At 45.6% G+C, this 22,058-nt stretch overlaps 2 protein-coding genes and 1 pseudogene across 3 annotated transcripts; all 3 read right to left on the bottom strand.

The window, feature by feature from the left end:
• Positions 1-2,684: 2,684 nt before the first annotated feature.
• LOC121537945 (tubulin alpha-1C chain-like) lies at positions 2,685-11,125 on the bottom strand. The gene is made up of 4 exons (XM_041845615.2): positions 10,893-11,125; positions 9,391-9,613; positions 3,965-4,113; positions 2,685-3,882 (listed from the first exon to the last, which is right to left on the bottom strand). Exons 1-4 carry the CDS (start codon positions 10,893-10,895, stop codon positions 2,908-2,910), a joined length of 1,350 nt encoding a protein of 449 aa, XP_041701549.1. The 5' UTR covers positions 10,896-11,125; the 3' UTR covers positions 2,685-2,907.
• A 663-nt stretch (positions 11,126-11,788) lies between these two features.
• LOC123481053 (tubulin alpha-1B chain-like) lies at positions 11,789-15,754 on the bottom strand. 2 transcript variants are annotated; one of them, XM_045207082.1, is made up of 4 exons: positions 15,666-15,754; positions 13,343-13,565; positions 12,938-13,086; positions 11,789-12,833 (listed from the first exon to the last, which is right to left on the bottom strand). In XM_045207082.1, the coding sequence occupies exons 1-4, from the start codon at positions 15,666-15,668 to the stop codon at positions 11,853-11,855; spliced, it is 1,356 nt and encodes a 451-aa protein (XP_045063017.1). In that variant the 5' UTR covers positions 15,669-15,754; the 3' UTR covers positions 11,789-11,852. The 2 variants fall into 2 exon arrangements, with proteins under 2 accessions (XP_045063017.1, XP_045063018.1); XM_045207083.1 differs by having other exon boundaries at positions 13,343-13,535; positions 15,666-15,683.
• A 540-nt stretch (positions 15,755-16,294) lies between these two features.
• On the bottom strand, positions 16,295-18,801 carry LOC121537944 (annotated as a pseudogene).
• Between the last annotated feature and the right edge of the window lie 3,257 nt (positions 18,802-22,058).

Below are 22,058 nucleotides of genomic sequence, written 5' to 3'. Positions count from 1 at the left end.
GGTTTTTAGACATTTTTGCGTATTTACATAAGTATTCAAGGATGACCCTTTGCTATGAGACTCGAAATTGAGCTCAGGTGCATCTTGTTTCCATTGATCATCCTTGAGATGTTTCTACAACTTGATTGGAATCCACCTGTGGTAAATTCAATTGATTGGACATGATTTGGAAAGGCACACACATGTCTATAAAAGGTCCCACAGTTGACAGTGCATGTCAGAGCAAAAACCAAGCCATGAGGTCGAAGGAATTGTCCGTCGAGCTCCGAGACAGGATTGTGTCGAGGTACAGATCTGGGGAAGGGTACCAAAAAATGTCTGCAGCATTGAAGGTCCCCAAGAACACAGTGGCCTCCATCATTCTTAAATGGAAGATGTTTGGAACCACCAAGACTCTTCATAGAGCTCACCGCTTGGCCAAACTGAGCAATCGGGGGAGAAGGGCCTTGGTCAGGGAGGTGACCAAGAACCCGATGGTCACTGACAGAGCTCCAGAGTTCCTCTGTGGAGATGGGAGAACCTTCCAGAAGGACAACCATCTCTGCAGCACTCCACCAATCAGGTCTTTATGGTAGAGTGGCCAGACGGAAGCCACTCCTCAGGAAAAGGCACATGACAGCCCGCTCGGAGTTTGCCAAAAGGCACCTAAAGGACTCGCAGACCATGAGAAACAAGATTCTCTGGTCTGAAGAAACAAGATTGAACTCTTTGGCCTGAATGCCAAGCATCACGTCTGGAGGAAACCTGGCACCATCCCTATGGTGAAGCCTGGTGGTGGCAGCATCATGCTGTGGGGATGTTTTTCAGCGGCAGGGACTGGAAGACTAGTCAGGATCGAGGGAAAGATGAAAGGAGCAAAGTACAGAGAGATCCTTGATGAAATCTTGCTCCAGACCGCTCAGGACCTCAGACTGGGGCGAAGGTTCACCTTCCAACAGGACAATGACCCTAAGCACACAGCCAAGACAACGCAAGAGTGGCTTCGGGACAAGTCTCTGAATGTCCTTGAGTGGCCCAGCCAGAGCCCGGACTTGAACCTGATCGAACGTCTCTGGAGAGACCTGAAAATAGCTGTGCAGCGACGCTCCCCATCCAACCTGACAGAACTTGAGAGGATCTGCGGAGAAGAATGGGAGAAACTCCCCAAATACAGGTGTACCAAGCTTGTAGCGTCATACCCAAGAAGACTTGAGGCTGTAATCACTGCCAAAGGTGCTTCAACAAAGTACTGAGTAAAGGGTCTGAAACGTATGTAAATGTGATATTTTATTTTTGTATACATTTGTAAAAAAATATATATATAAAAACGTGTTTTTGCTTTGTCATTATGGGATATTGCGTGTAGATTGATGAGGGGGGAAAAAACAATTGAATCCATTTTAGAATAAGGCTGTAACATAACAAAATGTGGAAAAAGACAAGTGGTCTGAATACTTTCCGAATGCACTGTATATGTTATTTTCTTCACAGGGCAGATTCTTGCACATGACTAATGATCTACAGTATATACTGTTTTTTGCATCCTTCTGGTCTCATGACATTAAATTAAGGGGATAGCCTTGACCGGGACCTGAACACAGGTCCAAGCGACTGTCAAGCCAACACCTTAACCATTACGCAACGAGGTTTGAACCTCTTTACGAGGTTGCTAGGCGGGTGACTACAAAATAATTGTAAACGAGCCTATATCATGTTTTGCGTCTGCAGCCATCCAGTTTAGGTCCAATCTAGACACATTGGGAACAGTATTTATAAACCCCACCTGTCCTGTCCGCCAGCTTGACAGATCTCCCCCATGACAGGGCAGGGTATGAATACCAGGACCTATTTTAGATCAGGGCTGTGAACTAGGACTGGGCTCTTCTCAGGCTTAGCTGGCTTTCACATGGTAAATTGGAGAGTACATTTCACAATTCACATTTCCAATTTCACAATGAATGTAGTATTCTGCATGTATTATTCGTTTGCATTCTGAAGGTGAGAAAATGCAGCATCTAGGTCTACCCTCTGTGCAGTTATGGCTGTGATTTTCTAAGTGTGTTGTTTTAATACTACCTTCGTGATATTTTGTAGCGTTCAGGAAAGTATTGATCTATTGGGGTATGTATTGGGAATTTTTGCCCATTCATGTTCACGGAAGGACAGGAACATGTATTTATTGCCCAACACTGCCCTCTAGACATGAAAGTTGTTAGGTACCAGAGAAAACCAACAAACACAAGCACCACTCTGCTACTCTTTTAAAGAAAAGATCTCATGACAAAGTTCAATATTGAAATGATTTAAACTTGAAGTTCTTTAAGTTAGTCGTTTTAAAATGGTTAATTGTTTGTTTATAGATGATTATGAATCCATAATAGACAGCAGCGCTGAGGGGAGAACGGCTCATAATAACGTCTGGAATGGAATCAATGGAATGGTATCAAACACATCAAGCAGGTGGTTTCCATGTGGTTGATACCATTCCATTGACTCCATTCCAGACGTTATTATGAGCCGTCCTCCCCTCAGCAGCCTCCACTGTAATGATAACACATTATTTGAAATACTGTGATTGTTAACAGTGTTCCTAGAATCCAATGAATCTGTCTAAGCCACCAGTATAGAAATACACATAATGAAGAGGATTGTAAACTAATGGTATGAACACCTCTAAAGGGGAACCTTAAAATTACAACAAGTAGTTGTAGTTTTCCATACAATGTCAATTTATTGTCAACATGAAAGTGCTTTTTGATTGAGGTTAGGAGTTTTGGACCAGTGTAGGGATGGAAATAATGGAACATGTGGATCAATAGAAAGGGGGGATGAAAAGAAACAGGTGGATATATGGAAAAGGGAAATGAAAAGAAAAGAGTGGATCTATGATAAAGAGTTTGAAAGACAGAGAAAGAAAGACAGCCATTTCTAATACTCTTCTCCGTCCTCATCTTCTTCACCGCTGTCACGTCCCACCTCTTCATAATCCTTCTCCAGGGCTGCCATGTCCTCTCTGGCCTCAGCAAACTCTCCCTCCTCCATACCCTCACCCACATACCAGTGCACAAAGGCACGTTTGGCGTACATCAGGTCAAACTTGTGGTCAAGCCGAGCCCAGGCCTCTGCCACAGCAGTGGTGTTGCTCAGCATGCACACAGCCCTCTGGACTTTAGCCAGGTCTCCACCAGGGACTACAGTGGGCGGCTGGTAGTTGATGCCAATCTTGAAACCAGTTGGACACCAGTCAACAAACTGAATGGAACGTTTGGTCTTGATGGTGGCAATGGCAGCATTGACATCTTTGGGCACCACATCACCACGGTACAGAAGGCAGCATGACATGTACTTGCCGTGGCGAGGGTCACATTTCACCATCTGATTGGCCGGTTCAAAGCAGGCATTGGTGATTTCAGAGACAGTTAACTGCTCATGGTAAGCCTTCTCTGCAGAGATAACTGGGGCATAGGTGGCCAGAGGGAAATGGATACGGGGATAGGGCACCAAGTTGGTCTGGAACTCTGTCAGATCAACATTGAGGGCACCATCAAATCGAAGGGAAGCAGTGATGGAGGAAACGATCTGGCTAATGAGCCTGTTGAGGTTGGTGTAGGTAGGACGCTCAATGTCGAGGTTCCTACGGCAGATGTCATAGATAGCCTCATTATCCACCATGAAGGCACAGTCAGAGTGCTCTAGGGTGGTGTGGGTGGTCAGGATGGAGTTGTAGGGCTCCACCACAGCTGTGGACACCTGGGGAGCTGGGTAGATGGAGAACTCCAGCTTGGACTTCTTGCCGTAGTCAACCGACAGGCGCTCCATCAGCAGGGAGGTTAAACCAGAGCCGGTGCCACCTCCAAAGCTGTGGAAAACCAGGAAGCCTTGAAGGCCTGTGCACTGGTCAGCCTAAGGAGAAATAGAAACACGTCAATAGAAGGACATTTATTTGATAACATATTTTACTGATATATTAATTCATCAAACCAACCAGTTTGCGGATCCTGTCCAGCACCAGGTCAATGATCTCTTTGCCAATAGTGTAGTGTCCACGGGCATAGTTGTTGGCAGCATCCTCTTTGCCAGTGATGAGCTGTTCAGGATGGAATAACTGGCGATAGGTCCCAGTTCGCACCTCATCTGAGGAGAGAAAATTAGCAGCTCATGGAGGAGCTCAATACCATAAAAGCAAAAAATAATATCTAACAAACACCTTTGACTCAATGTAGGAAACATAAATCTGTCAGAGTGCTGTGTGTGGATGAGTGTAGGGAATCAAGCGCAGGAACCAGGATGACTTCAACAGACTTTAGTAAATCCAAAATCAGGTAAAGAGTCGCCAACCCAACCGGGCGGCGCGAACAATTACGCACAAACACAGTGCGGAAAACAAGAAAAAGCGCACGCAGTGCGAACTCTCGAAAATGACAACCAACGAGAGAGAACAAACTCCTCTGTGGCAAGCTGACAAAATACAATCACGCATAACACCTGACCCAAACAAACGAAACTAAATAGGGAACATAATCAAACACAAACAAGGGACAGGTGTTACAAAGAGACAAAACCAAACGAACATGAAACATAGAACGGTGGCAGCTAGTACTCCGGAGACGACGACCGCCGAAGCCTGCCCGAACAAGGAAGAGGAGCAGCCTCGGCCGAAACCGTGACAGTACCCCCCCTTGACGCGCGGCTCCAGCCGTGCGCCGACCCGGGGCTCGGGGACGACCCGGACGACGCGGAGCAGGGCGCGCAGGATGACCCCGATGGAACTCGGTCAGCAGGGACTGGTCCAATATGTCCCTCCTTGGCACCCAGCACCGCTCCTCCGGGCCGTACCCCTCCCACTCCACGAGGTATTGAAGACCCCCATCCGGCGTCTCGAATCAAGGATGGACCTCACGGTGTACGCCGGAGCCCCCTCGATGTCCAACGGGGGCGGAGGAGTCTCCTCTATCTCATACTCCTGGAGTGGACCAGCTACCACCGGCCTGAGGAGAGACACATGGAACGAGGGGTTAATATTCCTATAGTCAATAGGCAGTTCTAACCTGTAACACACCTCGTTCAACCTCCTCAGGACTTTGAATGGCCCCACAAACCGCCGACCCAGCTTCCGGCAAGGCAGGCGGAGGGGCAGGTTTCTGGTCGAGAGCCAGACTCGATCTCCAGGTGCGTACACAGGCCCCTCACTGCGGTGGAGATCGGCGCTCGTTTTCTGCCGACGGATGGCCCGCTGCAGATGTACGTGGGCAGCGTTCCATGTTTCCTCCGAGCGCCGTACCCATTCATCCACCGTAGGGGCCTCGATCTGGCTCTCGTGCCAAGGTGCCAGAACCGGCTGGTACCCTAACACACACTGGAAAGGGGTTAGTTGGGTGGAGGAGTGGCGGAGAGAGTTCTGTGCCATTTCGGCCCACGGAACGTATCTTGCCCACTCCTCCGGCCGGCCCTGGCAATAAGACCTCAGAAACCTACCCACCTCCTGGTTAACACGTTCAACCTGCCCATTACTCTCCGGGTGGTAACCCGAGGTAAGGCTTACCGAAACCCCCAACCGTTCCATAAATGCTCTCCACACTCTGGAGGTGAACTGGGGGCCTCGGTCAGACACTATATCCTCGGGTACCCCGTAATGCCGGAAGACATGGGTAAACAGACCCTCAGCGGTCTGTAGGGCAGTGGGTAGACCCGGCATGGGAAGGAGACGACAGGCCTTCGAGAACCGATCCACAACGACCAGGATGGTAGTATTCCCCTGTGAGGGGGAAGGTCGGTAACAAAATCCACCGAGAGGTGGGACCAGGGTCGTTGTGGAATAGGCAGGGGTTGTAGCTTACCCCTGGGCAAATGTCTGGGCGCCTTACACTGGGCACACACCGAACAGGAGGAGACATAAATCCTCACATCCCTAGCTAACGTTGGCCACCAGTACTTCGTGCTAAGGCAGTGCACTGTCCGGCCGATACCCGGATGGCCAGAGGAGGGGGGACGTATGAGCCCAACAAATGAGGCGATCGCGTACCTCGAGCGGAACGTACGTCCGACCCACTGGACACTGTGGAGGACTTGGGTCGGTGCGTAACGCCCGCTCGATCTCGCCATCAACCTCCCACACCACCGGTGCAACCAGACAAGACTCTGGTAGTATGGGCGTGGGCTCAACGGACCTCTCCTCCGCGTCATACCGCCGAGACAGAGCATCTGCCTTCCCGTTCTGGGACCCAGGGATGTATGTGATTTTAAACACAAACCGGGCTAGAAACATAGTCCAGCGGGCCTGGCGAGGATTCAGTCTCCTAGCTGCCCGGATGTACTCCAGGTTACGATGGTCAGTTAGAATGAGGAAAGGGTGTTGAGCCCCCTCGAGCCAATGCCGCCACACCTTTAGGGCCTGTACCACGGCTAACAGCTCCCTGTCTCCTACGTCATAATTCCGCTCCGCCGGACTGAGCTTTTAGAATAAAACGCACAGGGACGGAGTTTAGGTGGAGTGCCAGAACGTTGGGAAAGAACGGCCCCTATACCGGCCTCTGACGCGTCCACCTCTACCTGGAACGGTAAAGAGGGATCCGGATGCGCCAACACCGGCGCCGAGGTAAACAGGTCCTTCAGTCTCCCAAAAGCCCTGTCCGCCTCAGCTGACCACCGCAAGCGCACCGGACCCCCCTTTAACAGAGACGTTATGGGAGCTGCCACCTGTCCAAAACCCTGGATAAACCTCCGGTAATAATTCGCAAAACCCAAGAACTGTTGCACCTCCTTCACAGTGGTTGGGGTCTGCCAATTACGCACAGCTGACACCCGGTCTACCTCCATCTTCACCCCTGACGCAGACAACTGGTAACCCAGAAAGGAGACCGACTTCTGAAAAAACAGACATTTCTCTGCCTTGACATATAGGTCATGCTCCAACAGCCTCCTCAATACTCGGCGCACCAGGGCTACATGCTCTGCTCGGGTAGGACTGTACACCAGAATGTCGTCGATGTACACGACTACTCCCTGTCCCTGCATGTCCCGGAAAATCTCATCGACGAAGGATTGGAAGACTGAGGGAGCATTCATTAACCCATATGGCATGACTAGATACTCGTAGTGTCCGGAAGTCGTGCTAAACGCTGTCTTCCATTCATCGCCCTCTCTAATGCGCACCAAGTTATATGCGCTCCTGAGATCCAATTTTGTAAAGAACTGCGCACCGTGCAGTGACTCCGTCATAGTCGCAATCAGAGGAAGTGGATAGCTGTACTTCACCGTAATCTGATTGAGACCGCGGTAATCAATACACGGGCGCAGACCTCCATCCTTTTTCTTCACAAAAAGAAACTTGAGGAAGCGGGTGAAGTGGAGGCCCGTATGTATCCCTGTCTCAGAGACTCAGCGATGTACGTCTCCATTGCCTTCCTCTCCTCTTGAGACAAGGGATACACATGGCTCCGCGGGAGAGCTGCTCCTGACTGGAGATCTATCGCACAATCCCCCGTCTATGAGGCGGCAGCTGCGCCGCCCTAGTCTTACTAAACACCAGTTTCAAATCCTCATACTCGGGGGAATATGCAGTGCTGTCATTAGATTCGGACTCTCCACCGAGGTCGCCCCTATGGAAACACCCAGACACCGCCCCTCACACTGGGCAGACCACCCTTTAAGAGCTTTCTCGCCACATAATAGTAGGGTCATGGGTCATCAACCAGGGAAGGCCCAGCACTACCGGATACGCAGGAGAGTCAATCAGATAGAGCTGAATCGTCTCCTCATGACCCTCCTGCGCCATCATTTGAAGGGGCGCTGTGACCTCCCTAATCAACCCAGACCCTAACGGACGGCTATCTAGGGCATGAACAGGGAAAGGCTTATCAACTGGAAGGAGGGGAATCCCTAACTCTATACAAAACTGGCGATCTACAAAATTCCCAGCTGCGCCTGAATCTACCAGCGCCTTATGCTGGGAACGAGGTGCAACCTGTGGAAAACAAACAGGCAAGGTTAGGTGCACGACAGAAAGCTCTGGGTAAGTAGGGCGCCTACTCACCTGGGGGACCCCCAATGCGTGACCTGCCTTCTCCTCCACCGGGGACCCTCCCCAACACCTAGCCGCGGTGTGCCCTCCACGGCCACAGTTAGTGCAGGGAACGGCCCCCCTCGGGTTCCTACTCCTCCGTTCTCTAGCGCCAGCACCCCGAGCTCCATAGGGCTCGGCTCGGAGGTGCTGGAGAGTGGAATGGCGAACCCCACCCGGGGACGTCCACGGGTGGCGAGCAGGGTATCCAGCCGAATGGCCATGTCGACAAGTTGGTCAAAGGTCAACGAGGTGTCCCTGCACGCCAACTCTCGCTGGACGTCCTCCCGGAGGCTGCAACGAAGTGGTCTATATGGGCCCGCTCATTCCACCCTGCATCGGCCGCTAGAGTCCGGAATTCCAAGGCAAAGTCCTGGGCGCTCCTCATCCCCTGTCGGAGGTAGAACAGACGCTCCCCCGCCGCCTTCCCCTCTGGTGGATGGTCAAACACAGCACGGAAGCGGCGGGAGAACTCCGCATAGGTAGTGGTAGCGGCGTCCATTCTCCTCCATTCGGCGTTGGCCCACTCCAACGCCTTGCCGGTGAGACAGGAGATGAGGGCTGAGACGCTCTCGTGTCCCGAGGGCGCCGGGTGTACGGTGGCGAGGTAGAGCTCCACTTGCAGCAGGAACCCTTGACACCCGGCAGTGGAGCCGTCGTACGCCCTTGGGAGCGAGAGCCGAATCCCACTGGGTTCCGGAGATGGGACAGGAGGACTGACCGATGGGGATGGTTCGGTAGGTGGGGTCGTGGGTACCCCGCTGGTTTCCCATCGGTGGAGAGTGTTCATCACCCCCTCCAGGGCATGACAGACCTGGTTAATCCGATCCTCCTGCCCACGAAGACGTTCCTCCATACCTGCTGTTGGCGCGGTCGCTCCTGCTGATTCCATGGAATGATGCGTGATTCTGTCAGAGTGCTGTGTGTGGATGAGTGTAGGGAATCAAGCGCAGGAACCAGGATGACTTCAACAGACTTTAGTAAATCCAAAATCAGGTAAAGAGTCGCCAACCCAACCGGGCGGCGCGAACAATTACGCACAAACACAGTGCGGAAAACAAGAAAAAGCGCACGCAGTGCGAACTCTCGAAAATGACAACCAACGAGAGAGAACAAACTCCTCTGTGGCAAGCTGACAAAATACAATCACGCATAACACCTGACCCAAACAAACGAAACTAAATAGGGAACATAATCAAACACAAACAAGGGACAGGTGTTACAAAGAGACAAAACCAAACGAACATGAAACATAGAACGGTGGCAGCTAGTACTCCGGAGACGACGACCGCCGAAGCCTGCCCGAACAAGGAAGAGGAGCAGCCTCGGCCGAAACCGTGACAAAATCTTACCAATAACTGTGGGCTCCAGGTCCACAAACACAGCCCTGGGGACATGCTTTCCAGCCCCAGTCTCACTGAAGAAAGTGTTGAAGGAGTCATCTCCTCCTCCGATGGTCTTGTCACTGGGCATCTGTCCGTCCGGCTGGATCCCATGCTCCAGGCAGTAGAGCTCCCAGCAGGCATTGCCAATCTGGACTCCAGCCTGACCCACGTGGACGGAGATGCACTCACGCTGGGGAAAGAGAGTTCTTTACAACTTTCTCAAACCAATAACTACTTTTAATTAGAAAATCGATCAAGTATGAACTATACACATAGGCCTAGTTACAGTCAAAACGAAAATATCTCCTTCAAGTTCTACTGTACAATCTCCTGAAAGAACTCACTGGGCATAGACATCAATTCAACACCTATTCCACGGTGGTTCAACGTAATTTCATTGAAATTATGTGGAAACAATGTTGATTCAACCAGTGTGTGCCCAGTGGGAAAACTGTTATACCTGAGTACATCTTTGGGCACAATAGACAATTGTACCAAAATATTAATCTAAAACTGGAATAGCAACAACAATATTTAAATTGTTCAAAAATGGCAATAGGATTGTTTGTTCTACTTTATTCATAGCAACTCTGTAGGGGAGGAGAGGGAGGAGAGGTGTGGGCACGGGGTATTACAGAAAATGCTTTCATTGTAGAAGAAGATAGGCTTCCAGCTTAAACCAGAACACATGGGGACGCATCACCTGACTGAAGAAACAAGTGATCAGCTGTTGAACAGACAAACAGACAGTGTGTTTGAAGCCAAATGTCAGACATAGCTTACTGTGGGTGGCTAATTTGACAAATCATTCCCATCTGACCAACACATTTCAAGGAATGCATTTTACTTCAAATGGATTTAGTAGACTTTTAATGCTAACCAAATCTATTTTAATATGCAATGTTAAATCAAGGTATTTAATGTTGCACTAAGAAATGTAATAGCATATCAGCAAAGCAGTTTGAACTTTGATATAATCAGAAATTCTGAAATAGCTCATGAAATATTTGAGTTCTAAATACATTTTACAGGATAGACCTGCCTACTCATTACTTTCAGCCTCGTTCATAAACGAGGCAATTATTTGAATATATTATGAGTGCCAATGACTGAGTTTACATTCGCCTCTACAATAAGTAATCATCCCTGGTTCGCTTCTAATGCAGACAATCCAGACATCAAAGCAGAGAGAGAGATGTCACTGACAAATCTGCCACTGAGCAGAGACATCCGTTTTGACATTAAGTTTTGTTAGAGTAGTTGACTGGAATTATCAAAATAATTGGGATTGATTAGCATTTTGGTTTAGGTTGGCTACAAAACAAAATCTCTGTAAGAGTATGACTTTAAAAATCATTTTAGTCTAATTGACGAATTGTGTTGAAGAAATTAAATAGAATCAGCTTTGATCCAAAACACTGATACAACATGATTGAAAGCAACAATAATATTATTTGTTTTATACTCACCATGTTAAAGTTGAGAAGATTCAAGATGTGGTGCGGAGAAAATGAATCTTCTTTTAGTTCAACACTTACAGGCAGACCTTTAGGAGTCTGTAGTAAGAAGTCAGTGTGATACCAAATTCGGTGGGTGGGGCCATTTATACTTCCACGATACAGTGGACAGGCTTTGTCGAAACTGATTGGAAGATCTTATCATATGCTTTGTCCCAATTGGCTATAAGAGGAGAATACTTGAAAGTACCTCATAGGCTTGTTGAAACTATGCATGAGGGTTTTTCTCTGATATAAGCATAAGCATCTTTAGCGCCTACTTGTGCAAGTTGAGGTAACACTGTATAGCTGCAGTTATATGTCCAAAATATTCCCATTCACTGTAGTATGCTGCATCCAGTGATTTTGCCCTTCAACTGCAGTACTACAATTTCAGAATTCATGTCACCAAATTATTACTATTTTACTACGTTGTAACTGCAGTATATTTTTTACATATTAGTTATTCAGCAGATGCTCTTATCCAGAGCAACTTACAGGAACAACTAGGGTTAAGTGCCTTGCTCAAGGGCACAATGATACATTTTTGCCTAGTCAGCTCTGGGATTGAAACCAGCAATCTTTCACTTAGTGTCCCAACGCTCTTAATCGCTAGGCTACCTGCCACCTAGGTCTACCGAATACAGATTCCTCTACTTCTGGTGAATATGTTGGAGTTTTGAAAACATGGATAAGTAACTGATGAAATAGTATACAATAAAACATATACATGGGAATCAATTTAAACACACTTTCTTGGTGAATCTTCAATGAGACACTCATTTCCCCCCTGTGACTGTCACTACAACAGGCCAGTTGTGCTTTAAACCTAAACAAGCAACAATAAAATATGAAACCGTAAACATAAATGCATTGCATCTTTTATTGTGCTTTTTTAAGATATGGGAGCCAGGGGCATCCTGGCATGAACACTCAGTATTCCTCTCCCTCCTCCTGTCCATCACCCTCGACAGTGTCAACCCCCACTTCTTCATAATCCTTCTCCAGGGCTGCCATGTCCTCTCTGGCCTCAGAGAACTCTCCCTCCTCCATACCCTCACCCACATACCAGTGCACAAAGGCACGTTTGGCATACATCAGATCAAACTTGTGGTCAAGCCGAGCCCAGGCCTCCGCAATAGCTGTAGTGTTGCTCAGCATGCAAACAGCCCTCTGGACTTTGGCCAGGTCTCCACCAGGGACTACAGTGGGGGGCTGGTAGTTGATGCCAACCTTGAAACCAGTTGGACACCAGTCAACAAACTGAATGGAACGTTTGGTCTTGATTGTCGCAATAGCCGCATTGACATCTTTGGGCACCACATCACCACGGTACAGAAGGCAGCAAGCCATGTACTTGCCGTGGCGAGGGTCACATTTCACCATCTGATTAGCCGGCTCAAAGCAGGCATTGGTGATTTCTGCCACAGATAGCTGCTCATGGTAAGCCTTCTCTGCAGAGATAACTGGGGCATAGGTGGCCAGAGGGAAATGGATACGGGGATAGGGCACCAAGTTGGTCTGGAACTCTGTCAGATCAACATTGAGGGCACCATCAAATCGAAGGGAAGCAGTGATGGAGGAAACGATCTGGCTAATGAGCCTGTTGAGGTTGGTGTAGGTAGGACGCTCAATGTCGAGGTTCCTACGGCAGATGTCATAGATAGCCTCATTATCCACCATGAAGGCACAGTCAGAGTGCTCTAGGGTGGTGTGGGTGGTCAGGATGGAGTTGTAGGGCTCCACCACAGCTGTGGACACTTGGGGAGCTGGGTAGATGGAGAACTCCAGCTTGGACTTCTTGCCGTAGTCAACAGACAGGCGCTCCATGAGCAGGGAGGTGAAACCAGAGCCGGTGCCACCTCCAAAGCTGTGGAAAACCAGGAAGCCCTGAAGGCCTGTGCACTGGTCAGCCTAAGGAGATAGAGGAACACGTCAATAAAAGGAGAACACAAGATACCCACATTCTGATCAGTTTGTTGATAAAATATTTAATTGATTAATTATGTGGTACCCACCAATTTGCGGACCCTGTCCAGCACCAGATCAATGATCTCTTTGCCAATAGTGTAGTGCCCACGGGCATAGTTGTTGGCAGCATCCTCTTTGCCAGTGATGAGCTGTTCAGGATGGAATAACTGGCGATAGGTCCCAGTGCGCACCTCATCTGAGGAGAGAAAATCAGTAGCTCATGAGAAGCAGAACACTCAGAGAAAGGAGTGTTCTAAAATAGTTATTCTACAGGGGCAAGGGTTCTACATGGAACTTTTTTCATCTGAGAACATTCTCTATGGAAGACAGGGTTCTAAAAGGGTTATTTCTTGTTGGAAAAGGCTTTGGAACCAGCGTTCTTCTACAGGGACAATCCAATGAACCCTTTATTGTTCTAGGTATAACTTTTTTGCCTGAGAGGGAAAGCTTACCAATGACTGTGGGTTCCAGGTCCACAAACACAGCCCTGGGGACATGCTTTCCAGCCCCAGTCTCACTGAAGAAGGTGTTGAAGGAGTCGTCAGCTCTTCCGATGGCTTTGTCTGATGGCATCTGTCCGTCCGGCTGGATCCCATGCTCCAGACAGTAGAGCTCCCAGCAGGCATTGCCAATCTGGACACCAGCCTGACCCACGTGGATAGAGATGCACTCGCGCTAGGGTGAAGGGGGAGCCATTTTTTGTCTGATAATTTCAGATGTACACCCCCTTGTGATAGGAGGACCACAATGGCTCAAAACAGTCTATACTCTATACCAGGGGTGTACTGTATAATCTACTGTAAAATAAAGTGTGTGAATAGAATAACAAAGATGATACCTGCAGCCAAGTGTTACATTGTTCTGATGTGGACATTTCTTTATTGCTGTTCTATCTATTCTATTCTATTATTCTATTATGGAATAATAACATATTTTTGTTCTGCTGATGTGTTCTAGTGTTGTGTTCTACTGTTGTGTTCTAGTGTTGTGTTCTACTGATGTGTTCTATACTGTTGTGTTCTACTGATGTGTTCTAGTGTTTTGTTCTACTGATGTGTTCTAGTGTTGTGTTCTAGTGATGTGTTCTAGTGTTGTGTTCTAGTGATGTAATCGACTGTTGTGTTCTACGGATGTTTTCTAGTGTTGTGTTCTACTGATGTGTTCTAGTGTTGTGTTCTACTGATGTGCTTGACTGTTGTGTTCTACTTATGCTTTCTAGTGTTGTGTTCTACTGATGTGTTCTAGTGTTGTGTTCTAGTGTTGTGTTCTACTGATGTGCTCGACTGTTGTGTTCTACTGATGTGTTCTAGTGTTGTGTTCTACTGATGTGTTCTAGTGTTGTGTTCTAGTGTTGTGTTCTAATGTTGTGTTCTAGTGTTGTATTCTACTGATGTGTTCTATACTGTTGTATTCTACTGATGTGTTCTAGTGTTGTGTTCTAGTGATGTGCTCGACTGTTGTGTTCTACTGATGTTTTCTAGTGTTGTGTTCTACTGATGTGTTCTAGTGTTGTGTTCTACTGATGTGCTCGACTGTTGTGTTCTGCTGATATTTTCTAGTGTTGTGTTCTACTGATGTGTTCTAATGTTGTGTTCTAGTGTTGTGTTCTACTGATGTGCTCAACTGTTGTGTTCTACTGATGTTTTCTAGTGTTGTGTTCTACTGATGTGTTCTAGTGTTGTGTTCTACTGATGTTTTCTAGTGTTGTGTTCTACTGATGTGTTCTAGTGTTGTGTTCTACTGATGTGTCCTAGTGTTGTGTTCTACTGATGTGTTCTAGTGTTGTGTTCTACTGATGTGTTCTAGTGTTGTGTTCTACTGATGTGTTCTAGTGTTGTGTTCTAGTGGTGTGTTATAGTGTTGTGTTCTACTGATGTGTTTTAGCAGTGGAGGCTGCTGGGGGGAAGACGGCTCATAAAAATGTCTGGAACGGCTAGAATGGAATGTTGTTGGTACTGTTCCACTAATTCCGCTCCAGCCATTATCAAGTACCCATCCTCCCCAATTAAGGTGCCACCAACCTCCTGTGTGTTCTAGTGTTGTATTCCTCTGACAGTGCAGCATATGGAGAGGATTATCTAGGTCAGCCAGTTTTAGGGCTGCTGTCTCTTTAAAATGTTATGAAACTTGTCAGACCACTTCCACATTTCTGCTGAAATTAATTTACAGTGTTTGATTATATTCTGATTTGTAGGCTACAATAATACGTATTTTTCCAATATCAATAATTACAGCAGGCTGATAGGAGAAACCAAACAGTTATCTGCAATTATTTATGTATTTATCCAAAATCTCACAGCAAGTGAGGAAATGATTTATTCTAAATAACGGTGGAAAATATTTGCAAATAGTCTAAAAAGTTGTATTTCTTTTTTTGTCTGCGATATGGCAGCTCAGTGAACAGACTGTCCACGTTTACCAGAGTTAAGCATGTCTAATCTGATTTACTGTCTGCACTGACACTGACCAAAGGATTTTGGAGAAGTACCGCGCAGCCTCCATTCAATTGCCGGTCCCCACAATTATTTTTATTTTGGATCAACCCCATAATATTTCCCGGCTTTCAACTCCGAACATTTTTTGAAACACAATATTTGAGGAATGAAATATCTAGTCAGTTGATGAGCTATAACTTGTTCCTATTGACAGGTGGGATCTATGGCCTACCGGGTGCAGGACTTCCACACACACAAAATTCACAAAAATATCTGAATAAAATTGTTGAAGTTTTACGTTCGATAATACGCCACAAAAAATAAATAGAATATTGCTCACCATGATATGTCTTTGTGCAGGGGATTAGGAGAAGTAATAAAAACAAGGAAGAGCTCGATTCAGAAGCTTGCAGCTTGAGGTGTGCGATGTCTGAAGATTATTTTATGACGCAACCGAGTCGACTACAGTATTATGTCTGGGCTGGGGAAAAGCTCCCATAGACTTGAGCATTGATTTCTTGCTAGAGGCATTTTTTTATTTGAATAGGTTATTTTTTCCAAAAACGTTATAGGCTATTTTGAAGCTGTACACCTGAATGTGTTTGAAGGCAGACACGTCCGGTGGACAGGACAGGAGGATTACATTATGTGATTCATTCATTGTAAGAAAATCCAAATGTACAGTCAGGGTAGTAGGGTAAGTCATCTTCTCACTCACCCAGGGTAGCTTTCGAATTGATTACCCTTCTAGGAAATTATAATTACGTTTCTAAATAATTATGTAACAAAATGTTAACACAATATTGTTTTACAGTGTAAATAAAGTGTTATTACAGCGTTATACATACATGTAGGTATAAGAACAAATTCATGTAAAGTGTTACCAAAGCCTGATTAACATCTCTCTGCTTTATCTACTGTAGCTGAAATGCAATTAGTAAGAATATAAAAAAGAGAAACAACATAATGCAAATTTGTCCTCAATAACTTTATTCTCTCAATTAGTTGATACACTTGCATTTCGCTAGAAATGCTTTTGGAATCATGTCCAGAACAACTTCTGCTTCTTGAAAAAGTAGCACCTAGTACTCTTCTCCCTCCTCCTCTCCCTCACCCTCAATGGAGTCAATCCCCACCTCTTCATAATCCTTCTCCAGGGCTGCCATGTCCTCGCTGGCCTCAGCAAACTCTCCCTCCTCCATACCCTCACCCACATACCAGTGCACAAAGGCACGTTTGGTGTACATCAGGTCAAACTTATGGTCAAGCCGAGCCCAGGCCTCTGCCACAGCAGTGGTGTTGCTCAGCATGCACACAGCCCTCTGGACTTTGGCCAGGTCTCCACCAGGGACTACAGTGGGGCGCTGGTAGTTGATGCCAACCTTGAAACCAGTTGGACACCAGTCAACAAACTGAATGGAACGTTTGGTCTTGATGGTGGCAATGGCAGCATTGACATCTTTGGGCACCACATCACCACGGAACAGAAGGCAGCAAGCCATGTACTTGACGTGGCGAGGGTCACATTTCACCATCTGATTGGCCGGCTCAAAGCAGGCATTGGTGATTTCTGCCACAGATAGCTGCTCATGGTAAGCCTTCTCGGCAGAGATAACTGGGGCATAGGTGGCCAGAGGGAAATGGATACGGGGATAGGGCACCAAGTTGGTCTGGAACTCTGTCAGATCAACATTGAGGGCACCATCAAATCGAAGGGAAGCAGTGATGGAGGAAACGATCTGGCTAATGAGCCTGTTGAGGTTGGTGTAGGTAGGACGCTCAATGTCGAGGTTCCTACGGCAGATGTCATAGATAGCCTCATTATCCACCATGAAGGCACAGTCAGAGTGCTCTAGGGTGGTGTGGGTGGTCAGGATGGAGTTGTAGGGCTCCACCACAGCTGTGGACACCTGGGGAGCTGGGTAGATGGAAAACTCCAGCTTGGACTTCTTGCCGTAGTCAACAGACAGGCGCTCCATGAGCAGGGAGGTGAAACCAGAGCCGGTGCCACCTCCAAAGCTGTGGAAAACCAGGAAGCCCTGAAGGCCTGTGCACTGGTCAGCCTGAGGAGAGAGGAACACATAAAACAAGGACAACACAAGATTCATAATCCATAATATTATAATTTAGTTAATACAAATAAAATGCTGTAATTCACTTGTTCATTAAACCCACCAGTTTGCGGATCCTCTCTAGCACCAGGTCAATGGACCTCTTTGCCAATAGTATAGTGCCCACGGGCATAGTTGTTGGCAGCATCCTCTTTGCCTCTGATGAGCTGTTCAGGATGGAATAACTGGCGATAGGTCAGAGTTCGCACCTCATCTGAGGAGAGAGCATGAGCAGCAGATCAATAAGGGATTTCTACAACCCCGCTTTGACTCAATTCATATTAAATGAGAAACATCTTACCGATGACTGTGGGCTCCAGGTCCACAAACACAGCCCTGGGAACATGATTTCCAGACCCAGTCTCACTGAAGAAGGTATTGAAGGAGTCGTCTCCTCCTCTGATGGTCTTGTCACTGGGCATCTGTCCATCCGGCTGGATCCCATGCTCCAGGCAGTAGAGCTCCCAGCAGGCATTGCCCATCTGGACTCCAGCCTGACCCACATGAACTGAGATACACTCACGCTGGGGAGAAAACATAGGCCTATTTAGTAAAAATCAATACTAAAATAATAGTCTGGACAACTATTCTATACATTCAGAACATCTTCTAAATATTGAAAAGAATCACCCAGAGGTTTAATGTTTTCAAAGGAAGTTGTAAGAGAGTTATGTTTTCTTGTAGGTTTGATTTGAAAGAAAGGCAACGCCTTAGGAATTGCTCTGTGCTAGCCATTCATGTATCAGTGTATACTTGATATGGTAGTTACATTGTTACAGCCTTCACAGTATCAGAATCTCTCAAATAATGTTGTATGTATCTAGCTCTATAATAATATGCTACATTATCCTGAATAATGTTTCTCTCTAGCCTATTTAATTATATTGTTGGCACCTCCCAGTGGTTGGCACGTTCTATGGAATTCCGTTCACATCACAACCTTCCTAAGCCCCTTTTTTGTCTGGGACATTGCGCCATTGCGCCATTATTCGACCCTGTACTCGAATCTGGTATTTCATGTTATATCAGGTGCAGACATAAATTGAGCAGAACAGAAGTCTGCCTTGGATATCTATTTAAGACTAATGCTATAATTAAAATAGCCTACAAAATCAAATTAAACACTTAAAAAATAGCTGTTTAGGCATAAAAGGTTCTAAATCAGGTTCTTATTAAATAGTTGATATAAATGTCACATTGTTCAGATATACAATTTCAAATGATTCAGTAAACAAATGTAAATAAAATAAAAACTATCTTACCATTTTTTTTTTGTCCGCTCCTCGAAAGGGCGTCTTACAATAGGACCGCAAGGGAGTCGATGTAAGATTCTATGCAAATGACTGCTTACAGCTCAATATATATACAAGTGTTGGCCTAACGACTGCGTCTCCTTTATCGCTATTGGGCAAGTCATGGTAAATCTGCCCAGTAAAGAAAACTCTGCATTTTTCCATTGGATAAACTAGAGCATCGTAAAAAAAAAAGCACCTATCCCTTACCGTACCCAGCTGTTATAAATGCCTATGCGCACATTGTGCGTCAAATTCAGTATTTTAATATTTCCAGCCTCAAACAGATTAATTGCAACAACTGACCACATACACCAGTAGCCTTTATTGCATATCACTGTTTCAGTAATGGAATTTTCATTTTCATATACAGTAGATTATTTTATTATCTCATTAAGCCTACAGGCATATCCACACAAAACATATATATATTTATGCTCACTGCTGACTGAATTTGAGTTTCATGTTAACACTGATTTGAACTCTGTAGCCTAATCTAATGTAGCATATATCCTGCATAGAGAATGCCTTGAAAACGTTTCCATCGTAGCCTACTCCATTCATATTGATCTGCAGAAAAAGTCGCATATATCCTGCATAGAGAATGCCTTGAAAACGTTTCCATCGTAGCCTACTCCATTTATTTGATCTGCAGAAAAAAGCATGACAAATACAATGTTACACTCCATCTGTCACGTAACCTAATTATCTTCTCACCACCTCCAAGCTGCTTCAAAGAAACACATCTAATGAATATGCCTAGCATTTTACTGAAGAATGTGTTTGGTTTCTATAATTGTGTTTTGCATTTCGTGAATTGATGTGAATATTGATGTATATATTTATGTGTTGATGTGTATTGATGTGTATACAGGGCTCATCTGTGAAAGAGGCCTTGGTCTCAGCATGACTCCCTGTCCAAATAAAGATTAAATAAATAAATAGAGCACACCATATAAACCCTGTGGCAAATATGTAATGTAGAATACTTGTATTTGTATTCGTATTTATTATGGATCCCCATACTCTTCCTGACGTCCAGCAAAATTAAGGCAGTTATACATCTTTTAAAACATTACAATACATTCGCAACAGATATCACAACATATTAAGTGTATTCTTGTGATACAATCAACCTTGCAGAATGCAGGCATCCCGGTCCTATCCACTGAGAGAGATCCACTGACATCTTCATGGATTGTTAGTGAAATGTAGGCCTATGTAGTACACAAGTGTCATTGTGATGATTTATATTCATTTCAAGCTATGAAGTTATTTGTTTTAATGTTTAGTGTCTGTTGCAGCATGACCACATCCAGCTGTAAAAATTATTATTCAATAGGGGTAGAATCTTCAAATGGGGTAGATTTCAATAGCTGACATTATTGATAAAATGTTACAGACTGCACCAACTTAACGTGAGTTCTTGCTTGTCATAGAACTACTGTCTGTGATAGAGGTCAAATGACTCAATTCTAGATCTAGGACAGGGAGCAACAGACACTCAACCCCCATTCCTCCCTGGCTCCATCCGTTGCTAGGTAATGAATAAGTTGCGTGGATACAGGCCTAGTATCCACATAAAGCCTCTTTATCTCTTAGTCACATGACCAAGATTGAACAACAGCAGTCATTGGGAGGAGGACGCAGCTGTCTCAGTGGGGCTTGTGACTGAGGCTTCCCTCCCAGACAGTCCCTGCTCCATTTCTTGTTTTCATTTTCTCTCATCCTGTGTTCAATGAAACAGGGACAATCCGGTTTTCTCTACATAGTATGTGCTGGAAAAGAACAAAATGTAGTGAAAAACAAGCATGCTAGCAGATACCCATAGACTTCCAGTCATTGCGCTAACGCTAGTTAGCATTGGCTTGCGAAACTACCTCTTACTTCCTTCATACTGGGCACAGAGACATACAACATTTATCCACAAGATCCTCTGACTCTGGATAAGTAGATAAAGGGCTTCATTGTCAAAATCCAGAAGTATCCCTTTAAGATTTATGCCCTGCAGTGGAATGACAACAATCAGTAAGCAAATAAACATTTTCACAGCCAACAATATGCTTCTTTTTCAAAAGTGGCTTGTATCATTCTGTCTTTTCTGGTGAGAATTCAATAGAGAAGCTTCAACTTGTTCACAGAGATCATCAGTAGGCCCAGAGGCGTCATGCCCATAAGGGACACAGGGGCACGTGCCCCCTCAGATTTGTCCTGTTTAATAATATATATTTTATTTTTTTTGCTGTTGTTGTTTCTCTGTAATCCTACTAGCCACCAGGCAATTTTATGAAGAAAAGTAATCTAGATTCTAGACTCTTCAGCTCTTAGCAATTTTTCGGCCAATCTCCAACCTTCCATTCTTAAGCAAAATTCTGGCAAAATTGTTTTTTAAACAGCTAAATTGTTTTTTTAAGTGCCAACTGTATTTTAGAAAACTCCAATCTGGTTTTCGGGCCCAACACAGCACAGAGACAGCCTTAGTTAAAGTGGTAAATGATCTTAGAGCCAACACAGATGCCAAACAGCACTCTGTCCTTGTACTCTTAGATTTAAGTGCTGCATTCTACACTGTTGACCATGATGTCCTTCTGGACAGGCTGGAGAGGTGGGTTGGCCTCTCCAGTCCAGTTCTAAATTGGTTTAGGACCTATTTAACAGGTCGAGAGTGTTTTGTCACCCTTGGTGAACATAGCTCAGAGAAAATAAATATCACATGTGGTGTTCCACAAGGTTCGATTTTGGCTCCGGTACTGTTCAGTTTATATACAGTTGAAGTCGGAAGTTTACATACACTTAGGTTGGACTCATTAAAACTTGTTTTCCAACCACTCCACACATTTCTTGTTAACAAACTATAGTTTTGGCAAGTCGGTTAGGACATCTACTTTGTGCATGACACAAGTAATTCTTTCAACAATTGTTTACTGACAGATTATTTCACTTATAATTCACTGTATCACAATTCCAGTGGGTCAGAAGTTTATAAACACTAAGTTGACTCTGCCTTTAAACAGCTTGGAAAATTCCAGAAAATGATGTCATGGCTTTAGAAGCTTCTGATAGGCTAATTGACATCAGTCGAGTCAATTGGAGGTGTACCTGTGGATGTATTTCAAGCCTACCTTCAAACTCAGTGCCTCTTTGCTTGACATCATGGGAAAATCAAAAGAAATCAGCCAAGACCTCAGAAAAAAATTTGTAGACCTCCACAAGTCTGGTTCATCCTTGAGCGCAATTTCCAAACGCCTGAAGGTACCACGTTCATCTGTACAAACAATAGTACGCAAGTATAAACACCATGGGACCACACAGCCATCACACCGCTCAGGA

Source organism: Coregonus clupeaformis, chromosome 24 (assembly GCF_020615455.1).
Source record: "Coregonus clupeaformis isolate EN_2021a chromosome 24, ASM2061545v1, whole genome shotgun sequence".
Classification (NCBI taxonomy): domain Eukaryota; kingdom Metazoa; phylum Chordata; class Actinopteri; order Salmoniformes; family Salmonidae; genus Coregonus; species Coregonus clupeaformis.
This window is presented reverse-complemented; position numbering and strand designations above follow the sequence as displayed.